Below are 15,574 nucleotides of genomic sequence, written 5' to 3' on the forward strand. Positions count from 1 at the left end.
CTGTTGCCAGCTATCTCTGTGTGGGGTCCTACTTCAGTCCAGCCCACAAGCAGGTGAATAATGGAAGACGATCAGCATCAGCCCTCCAAAAGTCATATGGGCTTCTCTTAATTAATTCTGCAAAGCATTTTGTGTACAGGGTACTTCCCAGACAAAACACAGCTAACCTTAGCACCCAGGAATGCAAAGATTTTACTGGGGTAGGTGCTGTACTCATGAACTTGCCAAAGCCACTTCCATTAGTTTTGAAGAGAGTCCTCAGAGATTCCTAAATCAGTGATTGTTCAGATAATTTGTGTCAGGCTGACTTCTTCATATCCCTGGTGGTTTCTATGTGGAAATATTTAACAACACAGAATTTGCCTCCATTTTTTCCTGTAAAGGGCATGCTTTCCCATTGCTGATAATTCCTACTAGAGAGAGTAGGACAATTATTCTACACAGGAGCTAAAGGCATTTGAAGAAATGGAACACTTCAGTAAAATATTTCCAAGAGAGATCAACGGGTACTCCTTGCCTAAAGCACTTTAGGGGCATTTTTTAGAAGTTGGAACACCATCTGCTCCTAAGTAGAGCTCTCCATCAGTCCTTCCCATTTACTGATGTAACTGATAGGAGTAGTCTGCAGATGGAGCCTCCCAGCCCAGATGGAAAGGGAATTTGGCTGTATATACAGACTAATGTTTTTTCTTTTTGAGAAGAGGCCTTGGATAAGCAGAAGGATGTGATCTGGACATTTAATGGGGATGAAAAGGTTGTGATGATGTCTGTTATGTCAGTTTGGAAAGAAAAAACAGCATTTTTTTAAATTCAGTCAATTACCTACAAATAGTAATTAGCCAGTCAAAAAGATATTTTTAAATTAAAATTCCTGCTCCTATTTAGAACTTAATATTTTGAAAACAAAAAGTCAGAAGGTAAGGCAACATAAAACCTAAAGTGTATTAAAATTTAAATGTTTATTAAAACAAAGCCATTTATGCCTTTTCTCCCCCTCTTTTTTCCTTTTTAAAAAGTTTATTTAAATCCCACCTACATATTAAAATAAATTTTTGATGACTACTCAGCTCACTGTTGGAAAAAAAACCAAAAAACGCCAAACTAGTTTTGAGCATTCCTCTATTAGCAGCAATGTGAAAATGTATTTTGAAAACCTCAGGTAAACTCCCTGCTTGTTTTATATTCATGAGTAGCTGATTAAAATAGGATTGCTTGAATGAATAAGCAATTAAGATATGATTACGTTCAGGTAAACTGTAGTAGTTTTATCTTACAGAATTAATAAGTGATTCTCAGCTGATTTCTTAACTGCTCTCAGAAGGTGAATCGCTAAGATCCCTTATACACACACCCAATACTGACATTCTTTCTTTAGTACCACAGCTGTTTTTTAACAGATTTCAACCAAGTAATTTCTTTGCAGAATCATCTTTAACACAGTGGTCACAGTTATTTAGTCATATAATAAAAATAATGTAAATATGCATTTAACTTATGCTAAAGACAGGCTCATTTAAACAAGAGAACTGATGTTCATTTTCTCTAACAGGAATGAAGCCTGCTGCAATGTTTCTAAAGTGGATCTGCTCTTTGTGCAAATCCAGGCAGAGAGCAACACTTACTTTGCTCTGTGACACCCAAACTCTAATTGTGTTCTTAATTTTGTGTACATTTAGATGTTCCTAGAGCTGTATTTTTCTTAGCTGTCCTTTTTGATAGTGTTTCATGCAGCATGCAGGCACTCTTGAAAGAGCTTCAGAATGAAGCACATATTTTACAAAATGTTTATGGTGAATTAGCAAGCATTAATTATCTTAAAAACTTTCTCAAGCTTAAAAACCACCTTGCAGGTGAACACAACTCAGGCAGAATCTTTATGCTTACTGGGGAGAAACACTCTACCTCATGAGGACACTTCCATGTAAGTCTGTCCAGCCCAAACAATTTCCACATGCAGCATTTTCACAGCAGTTTTCTATTAACCCAGAAACCTTCTAAATACAAGTTCAATTGGCTGATGTTCTTCATTTCAGTTCCTCTTCCCTCAAAGGAATGAGAGGATTTCCCAGGCTGCCCTGTAAAATATGTGTGGAATATTCTCGCTAATTCTGCATGTCCTGCATTTTCCAAATTCTGCCTTATAATTTTTATTAGCTTTCCATATATCCAGCCACCCATCTGAACTGAAAAGATGCATATGGTGATAAATCTGGTTTTGCTACTACAGCTCTTCATCCAACCATGACCTTTTTTCCCTTTCTGATTTAATCCCATGTTGTATCAGCCTACAACAGATTTTAAACTCCAGGAACAAGAAGCAGCCACTTCTAATTACTTGTATATCACAGCATTGCCTGTAATTTTCAGACACTTTGGGCACCTTTTCTTCAAAGCATTATACAAATAAGTTGAAAATGGGAATATTAATCTCAACAGCTTTCAAGAAAGTCAGTCAAGAAAGGGAGTAGGAAAATACTATTGTTCTCCTTTTCCAAACAGGAAGGTGAGACATAAAGTCATGCCAGAAACTTGGGACAAAGCCTGTGTTTGAATATAGATGTTTATCCAAGATCATAAACATGGCCCAGACTTTGTCTGACAACCAGAATGAATATTTAGAGTACTAAAATAAGCAGTGAAATTTGAGCTATAATAAAAAATAAAATCAGAGAGCTGCATTTAAGGTTGAGAATAGAAGGGGCAACAGAGATGATACCCTGGAATCATCTACCAACAGGAACAAGAAACCAATGATCAGGAGGAGGAATAAAGTGAATTCCTCCCCATCCTGTGAGTTGGAGCTGTTGATGAGAGAATATATGTGCAATGAACATATAAAATATAGATTTATATATACAAATATACAATAGGAAATAGTCAGTATACAAATACTTACATGTAAAAATAGCTTTTTACTTTCCTTTTTTCTTGATTTACAAAAGCATACAAAGTTTCCTGTTGGTTAATGTTTAAGTAGTGTGAGTAAACCCTGTGTGACATGTTCCACATGTAATTCCTTCAAGTGTTCACAGTATTGGCTATTACAGTGTTGAATCTGACATTCCAGATGTTAAAATATTCATAGGACACATTTCAAACTTAAAGCATTAGTTTAAATACAGTTTAAATAAAAATCACATGTGTAGTTGAATTATGGCCATATTACAGATGAGTCTGCTGCAGTTGAAAACTTCCCATGACAGCAAGCTTGGAAATACATATTTAAACTAGAGATGAGTATATTTTAAGATTCTTGAACTGCCTTTTAATGTGCAGATAATACTGTGAGATGGGGAGTTCTTTCAACTTCATCTGAAGCAATGCAAGCTGATAGAACTCAGTATTACAAATTATCCTCAGCAGGAAAGCGGATGCACAGAACAATTTGCCATCAGAGCCAGATACACTGTCACTTTCTTCAAGTACCCAACAGAAAAGAATAAATGACAGGTACCATTGTTTCTGTGTTAAGAATAAATGATCTGGAGCATTCTGCATCAGGAAAGTGCTTTAAATTAAATCAAATTAATCCTCACAACTCCCATGTAAGGTAGATAGACACTATCCTTGTTTTTAAAGATGGAGAAACTGGAGATCTAAAATAAATTATGGTGGCTGCATGGGAAATACTGTCAAAATACTGTTACTTGGATGTTGGAGCAAGTCAAAGGCACGACTGGAGTAAATGGAGATATTCATGACACAACTTTACACTCACCAGCTTGGGTACTGACAGCAGGCTTGGTACAACAGCCCAAGGTTCATCACAGGCTGCAAAACACAGTCAATGCCAAGTGTCATTCTGTTGGAGCTGAACTGTGGGACAACAGCTTCAAAAAGCACAGACTGCACAGTCCCAGATGGTGCAGACTGACCAGGGTGGAAGGAAGCTGCATTTCAGATATTATGAATTAATCAGAAGACTTGAGTAGATAATATCTTCTCATTCAAGAGTTGGGTACAGTTCAAGAACCATGCTTAGCTCATCTCTAATTTCACCATATATGCAAGCGCTTACAATATATTGTGTATCAATATATTCAGGTGGTTTTTAAAATTTACTAACTCAGAGACCTTGGAGGTCTGTATTTTTCCTCACATTTCTCTTGTTGAAAATTTCTACTGATACCACAAATGGAACTAGTGCTTCAGTACAGCAAATGAGCTACAAAGAACAATTTTAAGTATCTGAGATGATGGAGAATTTTCAAAGGACCACCATGTTCTCTGTGTGCACCTGTATATACAGGAAATCTCATCTGTCTTTAACTGCTCCTGCCTTGAAGTAAAATCCAGTTAAGTATAAAGTGCATAGTGTGGATTAAAACCCTAAGAAATAACAAACAATGTGTCTGCTTTCCACAGATGATTAATTTTGCTTAACAGCTGAACCACCACCCTCTTTGTCTTCTGGTTTTTAGTTTAGTGTTACCTAGGCTGAGAAAGGCCAGCTAGATGTAAGCAAAACTACTGTAAACGGAGACATTTTTTGTAATATGCTGTTAAGGGAGAGTTAAGTAAACCAGTATCAAGACACTGTCCAGTTGGGATGCGTAAATATTATTGTCTGCTTCTTGGCCCACTTAGCAAATACTTTCTTTTCCGTGATAAACCTGTGGCCTCCATATGGAGCATTTTCATGGAGAAAGTATTCCTCACACTCATCTCTTCCTGGCTCGTAATAGTGGTAGGGAACTTTACGAAAGCCTTCTGACCTGGGGAGAAGAAAGATACAGTTAAATACTATCTTCAAGAATACCATAAATATATAATACACCTGAATACAAGATACAAGCATCGTGGCTTGGATCAACAATAGTGTGGCCGGCAGGACCAGGGCAGTGATTGTGCCCTGTTCTCAGCATTGGTGAGGCCACACCTCAAATCCTGTGTTCAGTTTTGTGCCTCTCACTACAAGACAGACACTGAGGTGCTGGAGTGAGTCCAGAGAAGGACAATGGAGCCAGTGAAGGGTCTGGAGCACAACTCCCATGAGGAACGAATGAGGGAACTGTGCATGTTCATCCTGGAGGAAAGGAGCCCAGGAGGGGACCTTATCTCTCTTTAGACTGCTTGAAGGGGGGCTGTAATGAGGAGAGGGTGGGTCTTTTCTCCCTAGGAACAAGTGACAGGACATGAGGAAATTGCCTCAAGCTGCAGATTGGATATTAGTAAAAATTTCTTCATCAAAAGGGTTGTCAAGCACTGGAACAGGCTTGGTTGACTCACCAGCCCTGGATGTATTTAAAAATGTGCGAATGTGGCACTTGGGATGCAGTGTAGTGCAGACTTGGCTGGGTTAAGGACTAAACTCCATGATCTTAAAGGTCTTTCCCAACCTAAACAATTCTATGAATTATCTGAAATCCTTTCCATATGTCAGCACTTGAACGCCTTTGCTAAACTGTAAGGGCTTTCATTACATCATGATTTCTAGGATTCTTAAGGCAAAACAAACTCAGTGTATCTCTCAGCATACACCAGTAAGAAGCTGATGGGCTGGCTCTTACCAGCACTGCACATTTTGTTTAACCTGTGATAACTCAGCCCACAAGGCTCCCTCCTTAAGCAAAGACTTCTCACTGCATAGTCCCAGCTGTCGAAACTCCTTCTTGAACTGGCTGAACAAGGCAGTTATAAGAGTAACATCCAATATAAGCAGGTAATCCAGCCAGAATCACAGCTTTAAGGAGACATCCTTCTCTGCTGCCAACAGTGCTATCATGCTGTTGACTGGTTTTACATCAGGGCTATGCAATGCCAGCTTGGCTGAGCTCTCTGAGGACAACTTTAGTCCTGTCTCCCCTCATCTCAGGGTGCCTACTCTGTGTTTTCATAAACAAAGAACAACATATGTTCGTTCTGTTCATTCCATCTGGATGACTCAATCAGTGAGATCTGCAAGTTCTAAAAAGTCAGCCTCTAATGTTAAGATATCCTAATTAAACAGCTGTGACTCAAATTCTGTTGCTTGTAACAATTTTTAGGTCCTGCCAGGAATGAATCTCACATTGGAGTAACACAGAATGTGGAGTGAGAACCTGCAGAAAGGCTTGCCTTTAGGAGCTCATTACCCACTGGACTGGTTACATGCAGGACTTGGACCAGCTTAGGTACAGTATAGATGTGTATGTACTAGTACCATACATTGTTCATGTCATTGCCTGCTTTTCTGAATGCATGAGGAATAGTTTCATTTTATATTTTTCTACCATACACAGAAGGTTGAAGTACTTAACTTGGACTTGTAAAAATTGTGTTTAGAGTTATACTTCTGACAATAGGATTAATCCACTGTCACTGTAAGGTCACCAACAGTAGTTGGTTGGAATTTATGTCAGTTTATGGTGATAAAGCTCACAGGACTTGTTTTATTATCTAATTAGAAATCTCTACTACTCAAAACAAGTCATATATAACCTAGAAAGTTCAAGTAGGTTGCTCAATGGTGGTGAAATGTAATTTCAGGTAACTATCCTGGGCTAATAATTTTATTTCATTTCCAGGGGTATTTGGTATTCGGAAAATAATGTATTAGTTTTTTCCTCTATAGATTTGTTTTAGCAGTGGAAGCAAGCACATTTTATCAAAAGAATGTGAGCATACTTTGTTTCCAGCTAATTCAGAAACTGCAAAAGATTTTTGATTAAAAATAGTTCATTATGACATCTGATGTTAGATTTTGTAAATGTTTTTATTTTATCAACAGCACATGCCATATCAGGAGTGAATATGCTGACAATAGTGTCACATCAATGCAAAACACAAGGAAATCACTGCCTGATCCATTTTTTGGATTTATGATATTAAAATCAATTGTGAAATTTTGACAAGACATCAGAATTGTAGATACGTGAAAATAATTTTCTATGATCTTACTTGCAGTAGGTGTCATTTATCATCCCATAGACATGAATTCCATAGCAGGCATCCATAGCCAAAATTAAGGTAAACCAACCCGTGCTGAGATATGAACCTGACTGGACTCTGTAAAAATACAACATACACAAAACAAATTGCAATGAGAAATTATCAACACTATATCAAAGAAATACAATTTATTGCCTGGAACAAAAGGCATTAAGCAGCTTGACAATCTGTCAAAACCATAGAATTTGAATTATTTAAAGATATGCTCTCATTCTTCCCAGCCTGGGGCCTCCAGCTATTGTCCGCATAAAAAAATACCACGTTAAATATCTGAAGTCAAACAATGTATCTCTAGTAAAACAGAAAATAATTTGTTTTCACATCTGAAAGACAGCAGTTAGCGTAGTTCGTAAAATGAGATAAAGTTTACCAAAATACAAAATACTGTCAAAATTTGTAGCGGTGCCTGTGGGTAGGCACCATTTTTTTCTGCAAGCAAAATCTTAATCTGCAGCAGGCTATCCTTGACCTGAAAATTCACACAGTAATGAAACTTCCAAGGATATTTTGTTACAAAACCATCTCATATAAGGTTCTGAAAACCAAAATTCTGTGCATATCCCTTTACATAATTTTGTGTTATCATTCTTTGAGCTAACATAGCAGAGAGAAAACCACCAGAGGATAGTGCCCAGATTGACTGTCTTTGCTCAAATGGCTAGATATATTCAATCAGCCAAGAAGTATTACCTGCATGAAGAAGAAAAATTATATGTGGAAGGATTTGGCTCACAGACTGGTTGACTGAACAAACACATGCATTGTTAGCCACAAACGAAATCACACAAATGTTACCAGTGGGAGACTGGGAGTCAATGGAGTTACCCAGATAACCTGGGCATGCAAGAATCATTGCTTTCAAACCTCATGAGTAGTGAGAGCACACTCAGCCCTTGCTGCTTACAAACTGGTTGAAGTCCAACTTTGTGCATGCGCTGCTTTCAGTTTGACTGAAGTCAGTGAAAACAATTATCTTTAAATTATATAAAAATGCCCCGTTCCCAAAGAAAGATACCACAAAACCATCTTAATAGAGCACCTTAATAGAGCTGGGTGTGAGTGAGAGGAGGGGACATATGAGCTATCTGCCACACCTCTAAGCTCTTAGCTTTTCTGTTTGGCAGGGAGCAGTCTATTCTCCATCCTAGGTTAAAGCAGCCCAGCGTTTGCACACAATTAAGTTTTGCTGTAAAAGAGCTCCCAAGTAAGCCCATGTGCAAATCAGTTATTGCCACCAACGAAATCTTCTAAAAACATTTTCATCCTGGAGTAGGAATAAAATTTTCATGTGGAAAAAAAAAACAACCCTATAGCAATTTATTCAGCCTATAAGCCCCAATGTCCCTGTGAGACAGAAGAACTAACCTCAGGTGTTTTATCCTGGTTCAGAGCAAGAATGTACTGCAGTCTCCTGCCTCCCTCCTCCTGCATAAATATACCAGTCAGTGGCTTTTGGCACAGATTCTGTGTTACTTGCTCAAGTTGAACTAAATACTATTTAAGACAATGGGTGAAAAAGTAGTTGTACAACCATTATCATGACAATTACCTAGGACATACAGGTCTGAGATTCAAATTCCTTCTCTGTATTATACCTTTTATTATGGATAGTAGAAAAGCTCCAAGACCTTTATCTTCCTAAAGAAACTCCAGTACACTCCAGTTTAAATAAACCTTTGTTTTTTTAAGTGAAAAACAATTACCTCAGCTCTCAGAGCTGACTTCAAGAACACTGAAAGTAGTTAAATATTCTCTTCCTTTGTCTGTCATCCTTCATGGGTGACCTGGTGTGAACTTCTAGCCCTGACTTTCCTGAAATATCATTTTCCTTGGGGAAACAGCTAAGTATCTGTTCAGCTGCTTTTGTAAAGATCATACTGGAAACGATAAATAAAGGGTTAACTTAAACTTCAGAACGACAAGTGGAAACTAAAGGCAGGCTGTCAAACACCAATGCTTCATTAGGTGGATACCAACTGTAATTGTGCTTTTTTTTGGACACCTTTATAGCCACAAAAGTGTACAGCTGTTTATCTGCCCCATCAGGATCTTCATCTCTTCAACCAGAATGCTCTGCTGCTGTCTAGCAGGGCGAATTCCCAATCCAATTCATGTTATTTCAAAATAACATTCTGCCATGATAAAAGGCTGCATTGCTTCTAACTTGCTTTCTGCTCTTGCACCAGGAAAACACTGGCCTCGAGCTTTCAAAGCGTTTTAGAATCATAATAACCATTTATAAGAACACGATGAAGATCAGGACCCTTCCGATAATGGAGGTTTATTGGAGAGCACTGTATTGACAGTAGCATCTGAAATTTGCTATCCTCAGGAGGAAAAAGGAATTTTAAAAAAGAATTAATCAATATTTCATGTCTTGTTTTAACACCATTGGACCTCAGTCCTCTCATCTATATACTGCACTGGCAGGATAAATAAAAACAGCAGAGTGAGTTCCCAGGTACCTTCCCTGGGAGATGAAGTACATGACAGAATACAGATTATATACTTTAAACCAAAGCACTTATATTCATCCCATTTTTTCCTCTGAAGATACACAGGGATATGAGGGAGCATACTTGAGCAGTGGAGATTCTGGATGACTTGGTAATACCTTAGAATTCAATCTGATACCATAAACATACTTTCAAAATTCTAATGAAAGCAATATTAGAAATGTGAAAACAATTTTAGCAGTCCCTAAAAAGCCATAAATCTCCGAATATCTTTTAAAATATTATCCCATAAAACTAGTGCAAAGCAATGTCTCAGCCCTTGCTATTATGCTAACACTGTGCACTCACTTTCCCTCTCTACAGGAGAGTTTTACATGTCTCTTGGTCAGGGGTTTTTGAGACTCATTAGAAAAAGTGTTCCTCGTACTGTAATTGCACTCAAATTTCAAATTTTACACATAGGAAATAAAAAAATCCTCCATTTATGTGTAGCATGAGGCTATGTAACAGCACAAATCTGGGGGAAGGAGGATATTAATCCCAAAATAGGGTAAACAGGAGTTTGTTAAACATCATCTGTAGAACTACAGTAGGCAGATATATTGCAGTATGTGTGCAACAATTCCAAAATTGTTTCCTATGACTCAGAGAGACTTTTTTTAGCAGTATAAAATTAATGTCCAGATACGGACAGGAAATTGTCTCAACAGCTCAGGAGAAAATAATGTACTATTTTCCAAAATACAGTTTTAAAAAGATGGCTTTGCTTTCAAGACATGATTTACAGCTGAATGCAGCAATAAAAAGGCAATGCTCACAAGAAGTTACTTTGTTTACCTTAAAAATGAAAGCTTATTTTGCATACTTCACACTTTATTAGTATTCTTAAAGCAATGATAGTTATTGGTTGCAATTCACTCTGCTAAATACCATCCACCATTTCAGAAAAGTACATAGGCATATGCTTAACATTAAAGACATGAAAAGAGCAGTGGAATCAACTTGGTTAAAATGCTTAAAACTACATATATGCTTGCTTATCTTGCTCTTAGTGAAGGTTTAAGTGCTTAAAATATCATTATTTAATCTCATAATATAAAAGCAATCTCCAAGATTAATAGTTACTTGAAAGTTTCAAGTCTCAAAACATAGAATTTGCATTTTTAGCAATGCCTTCCATAAACTCCAGCAGAAAGAACTAACTACAGTTTCTCACAATATGTTACAAAAGAGACTTGCATTCTATATTTCAGAAGAAAATAGTAAAATGCAGTTTTAGGATTGATAGAGTTGTAATATGTGACATATAAAGCTTAAATTAAAAATTCATTTAAAATAAAAGCAATTAGACAGGGCTCTATAGCTTTAACTTTCCACTATTTTACAAAAAGAATAAATGATATAAAGATGACGGAATAGAGAATGCACCCTAAAAATGTTGGCAGCCAAAATTCATCTTCTTTGACATCTATAACCTGCTTTGATATAGGCTAAATGAAGGAAAAACTCATTCTTTCTGTCACTGGGGGTAAATGGAAGAACATAAAATATTTTCTTAGTGAGCCAGGGCCGGTGAGTTGGAATCAAGTAGTTTTGTTGTCACTTGAGTTCTGATTTTAGCACAGAATTCCAGGAAGTTCTTTTCTTCATTCAATTGTTCCAGGATTTTTTATGTGCACAATCAATTTTAGCTCTATGGTTCATTGGACTGTAATTTCCAGTGGGGACTTCAGTGGTAAAAAAATTAAAATTAAAAAAACGTTTGTGAAGGCAGAGAAGATGTCTACACAAGCAATTGCATGTCAATCTGATTGCAGAAAAGAACTTAGAAGTCTATTTTTTAAATTCTTTTGGGAGAAAGTAGAGATCACAGAAGGTCAATTAAGAGTGTTAATTAAGATAAAAACCAAGGAAATTTAGTACTTCAAAAAGCTATTAATTAACGGAGAGCTTGCCAAAAGCATTAGATAGACACTTTTCCTTTCTGACTTAATTACAAAATATTGCAGTAAAATTCAACAATGACAGATTGAAATGACAAAATTCTCCAGGCCAATTAATTGACAAAAATTATATATCTCTTCATAAAGGTTGTTTATAGAATCTAATCCTCAGATGACTCTCCTACCAAACTACTGAATCAGCAGCAGCTTTATTTGCAGCAGCTTGTCAGGCCTCTTGATTAATAAATAAGTATAAATAAGAGTACTGGTCTAAACAAACTAAGAGACCTATAATACACAGAGTAGAGTCTTTATATTGTGAGATGCCCTCCCAACAAAAAGGTTTGTTAAAATGATTCAAAATAAACAGGAATCTTTTCAAAATTATGTCAGGATTAATTTTGACTATGTTCAGGTAGAACTGTCTCTGGTACTTGTATCTGTGGTGCACCAAGTGACCATTAATCCTATGGGAGGGGGTCAGGGTACTCTGGTTTTGCCTGGCGCTCTGTCACATGCCCTGTGTCAGCCTCATCTGTGACAGGTCCTTGGGAATGAGGGTAGACCCCCTCTGCCTTCCCTTGTTAAAGACAATCAGCTCTTTTTCTCCCTGGGTTTCTTTGGGTTTTTGCATTGCTGAATCATGGTATATTTCTTTATAACTAAAAGTGCAAGAAATTCATCTGCCAAAGCATACTGGTGAGACACTGCTTATTCTATACTAACCAAACTACTTATGTTGACTGAGACTTTTTTTTGTTTCCTTTTTTCCTCTTCTGAGGAAGCATCTCTGAGTACAGCTGCTGAAAAACTCTTCTGCTTTGCCAAATTAAACACCCACATTCCCCAAGTCACAGTTTTGGTCTGACCTTTCTGTTCACATCAGATGTAGACTTGTAAATGACAGATTGGAATAAGCTGACAGAAAAATGCACCCACCACTGAGAGAACAGCAAGGCTCTCACCTCTACCCTGAGGAGCACATACACTTACAAGAGAGCTTTTTTTTGAGGGGAGCAGAGGAAGTACCTTTGGTACAGGAGAAGGGCCAGACTCTAAATCCTGAAGAATATCAGCCCGAGCCTGGATTTATTTCTGTTTTCTCTAAGACACAGTGCTCTGTTGCTGATTATTTTATTACATACTTTCTGCAGAAAAAAGAGCCCAAGAAGAGCAAAGACGCAAGCACAGAGAATTGATTTCACCTGGTAAATATGGTTGCTATTTCTGCATTATAATGATAGCTGTTAGGCAGCCATTTACCACAGTTACTCATTCTTTTGTACATGTGTGTGTGTGTGTGTGTGTGTGTGTGTGTGTGTGAGAGAGAGAGTGTACACATGTGTTTTCTTTGCATCCCATAATTGTGCAGGACATCTAACAATAAACAGCCATGCCTCTCTAGCAGTGAGCAGACTGTCTCACACATTGTGCTTCAGGTCATTCTGAAAAGCAAAACGTTTATACATGGACAGATGTTTTATTATCCATCACGTATCATTTTACGCAAAACTTAAACAAGTGGAATGCATTAGGAATGGTACAGACCACATTCCAGATTCAGGCAGTGACTGTGCTCAGCAAAATGTACCTGGGTATGGAGAAGTGATGCACTTCAGCCAGCCCAAACTCTTGGTAGGTCATCCTTACTGTGAATACTCAAAATAAACTGCAGTTGGGTGACATACTGTTAAATTAATCTCCAGAAATCCTGGCCTTCTGTTTCTATTAATACTGCACAAATGGAACACAGGGACAAGAGTCCATCTCAGTTGCGTTTGCTATAAACCTGCAGTAGACGTTACTCCTAGGTCACAAACTGGCCCACGAGAATCTCCCCAGTCTGATTTAAAAAGAGATGTAACAATTAATAAACCCCATGTCAAAATGGCATTGAAAAAAAAGACAGGAAGTATACTTTTATGAATGATCACAAAAAGGAGCAGAGAAATGAAAATGGCTTTGTATTTAACTGCATCTAATTAAAAAACCACCAAAACTATTTTACTTACTATTTACTTATTATTTTGGGCAAGACAGGTAAAACCAACATTAGAAATAAGAACTAGTCTGTTACTGCAAGTACTGAAATATCTGAGGCATCTACTTGGGTGTTTAATTTATGGATATATTTCCAATCTTTGTGTTGTGTACATTTTTCTAATTTATTTCCTTTCTTTCTTTGTCTATTCAATACACTCATGGAAACCTGAAACAAAGGTGGGGGGGGGAAAGGCAGCAGCCTGAGAAAATTGTCTTCTACTGTCCAAGCTTCTGTAGTTTCCTTATTTCTGATTCCTTGACCTGACTTTGATGCATCTCAGTTCAATTGTAAACTCAGGCAATGAGACAAGAAAGTTATTTCATCCAGGCAGAGAGGGCTCCTTCAGATGCCTCTGCTGCGGAGCTCAGAGAAGAAGAGCAGAATTCCTGTTTATCAAGGGTGATCATAGAGGTCCAGCTTGCTGCAAAGCACACAGAAAAGAAACAAGACTAAAGAACTATAATTGTAAACTCTGCCCTTCAGTCTATATATTGCACATATTATTTCAAGGTGATTCTCATGAATTCTCAAATGTGTGCTCATCTCTTCAAGATGAATGGCATCCCCTGTTGAAAACATGAATTGGTAGATGAACACCTTACAGCTACTGGGCTTCTACAGGCTACACTGAGTCTTCAGGTAACAACTGTGGTCTTGGTGCAAAATGTTTACAGAACAAAAAGTTCCAATTCCAAACTTTCTTCCTTCCCCACTCCCTTCCTTAATACTCTGTTTCCAGAAATACATATTGCCATGATTTCTCTTGAATCAAGATTACTTATTTCCCTTTCTTAAGTACAGACTGTGGTCTGAGTCACAGCCCATGCTACTGCATGCACTCAAGTTATCAGCAGAAGATGCCTTTTGTGAGTGCCCGTGTTGCACTTGTCCCCTGGAGTCTGAAGTCGAGCAGTTTATGCACAATCACAAATTACCTCGACCTGCTGGAGCTGCACTGTGCAGAAAGAGAAGAGCATGGCTCCACACATCTCCATTTGCACTTGGATTTTGTTGATGAACAAATGTGTGTTTAAATCAGGACAGGACGCACAGAATGTTGCCCATTATGAACATGCAATTACGTTTAGAAGGAAGGAAAACTGAATTCACATAAGCAGGTTTGAGGGCTAAGCTGTTGGCATCTTTACACAGCCATTTTTCTCTACAAAAACCACCTGAGTAAATTCCATTCCACACTTAGGAAGACTGTTTATCTTCTGGTCAACAGCAGCAGAGCACTCACTCCACAGGACCATCACTTATGCTTGCAATGGTTGAAGCAAATGGGGAGGTAATGCCAAAATTTCCCTGGTTGTGGCACCACGGTGTAACCCTGTCCCACTGTTCCTCACTTTTTATCGGACTATGCTAGGCCAAAGGCTTCTGCAATCCCTGGTGGCCGTGACAAAGGGAGTGGCAGCTGAAACCCTGGCACAGGTTTCAGGGTGGTGCCACAGTCCTCTGTAGGGCAGCTTTATGTGCTCTTCTCTTCACCACTAGCTGCAGTTTGCTGAGTCCTGGTTCAATATTTTCACACAGCGTGAAAGGGAGTAGAGAAGGATTTAGATTTTCATCCTTTGTAACCAAAAATGAATCAAAACGAAAAACTGTGCCAAGTGGAAGAAAAAAGACAACAGGGCCTTTTCCCTGCATCTCCATTTAAATCAATATTTGCTGTCTTGGGTCTGCACATTTTTCTACAGGGAGGATATAAACTAAACAGAGCTGCGGTTAATCCAGGATCCCTGAAGAGATTTAATTAAGGAGGCTTTCCCACCCTTTTCTTTTGGTATTAAAGGGCACTCACTACTCCTAGCTGCATATTTTAGTGAAATGTATTGTAGGTGAATACAGAAGAAATTTCTTGATTAGCTCTTACCTTCTCAATTCAAGATACTGAAAGGAGTTAATCTAACCTTGTCTGAAAGCAGCTTAAATTTTTCATAAAAACATTTTCTATTAGGTTGAATCTTTTTTACATTTAAATCAAAAATATGATACAACTTTGTAAAGGTGTACATTGTATTTCTGTGACACTGGGACGTGAGCAGAAGCTTTTATAAAGACATTTTCTTTTATTTCTATAGTGAAAATGAAAGAAGAGCCAGCATGAGATTGTACCCTAACTCTGTTCATTTAAGAGGGAAGAACACTGGACCAGATACTCAGATGACAAAACTCACATTGATGTACATCAGCTG

The 15,574-nt window shown here is 37.9% G+C and overlaps 1 protein-coding gene across 3 annotated transcripts in view; it reads right to left on the bottom strand.

Moving 5' to 3' along the window:
* Nucleotides 1-4,528: 4,528 nt before the first annotated feature.
* The window catches only part of ST6GALNAC3 (ST6 N-acetylgalactosaminide alpha-2,6-sialyltransferase 3), a 114,698-nt gene continuing 103,652 nt past the window's right edge, over nucleotides 4,529-15,574 (bottom strand). For 2 of the 3 annotated variants that reach the window (XM_062497601.1, XM_062497603.1), the window contains 2 exons: nucleotides 6,880-6,987; nucleotides 4,529-4,715 (listed from right to left, as the gene is read on the bottom strand). In XM_062497601.1, the coding sequence (XP_062353585.1) occupies nucleotides 4,529-4,715; nucleotides 6,880-6,987 (295 nt within the window). The remainder of the gene's footprint in view (nucleotides 4,716-6,879; nucleotides 6,988-15,574) is intronic. The other variant, XM_062497602.1, reaches the window with a different exon arrangement.

Source organism: Cinclus cinclus, chromosome 8 (genome assembly GCF_963662255.1).
Source record: "Cinclus cinclus chromosome 8, bCinCin1.1, whole genome shotgun sequence".
NCBI lineage: Eukaryota > Metazoa > Chordata > Aves > Passeriformes > Cinclidae > Cinclus > Cinclus cinclus.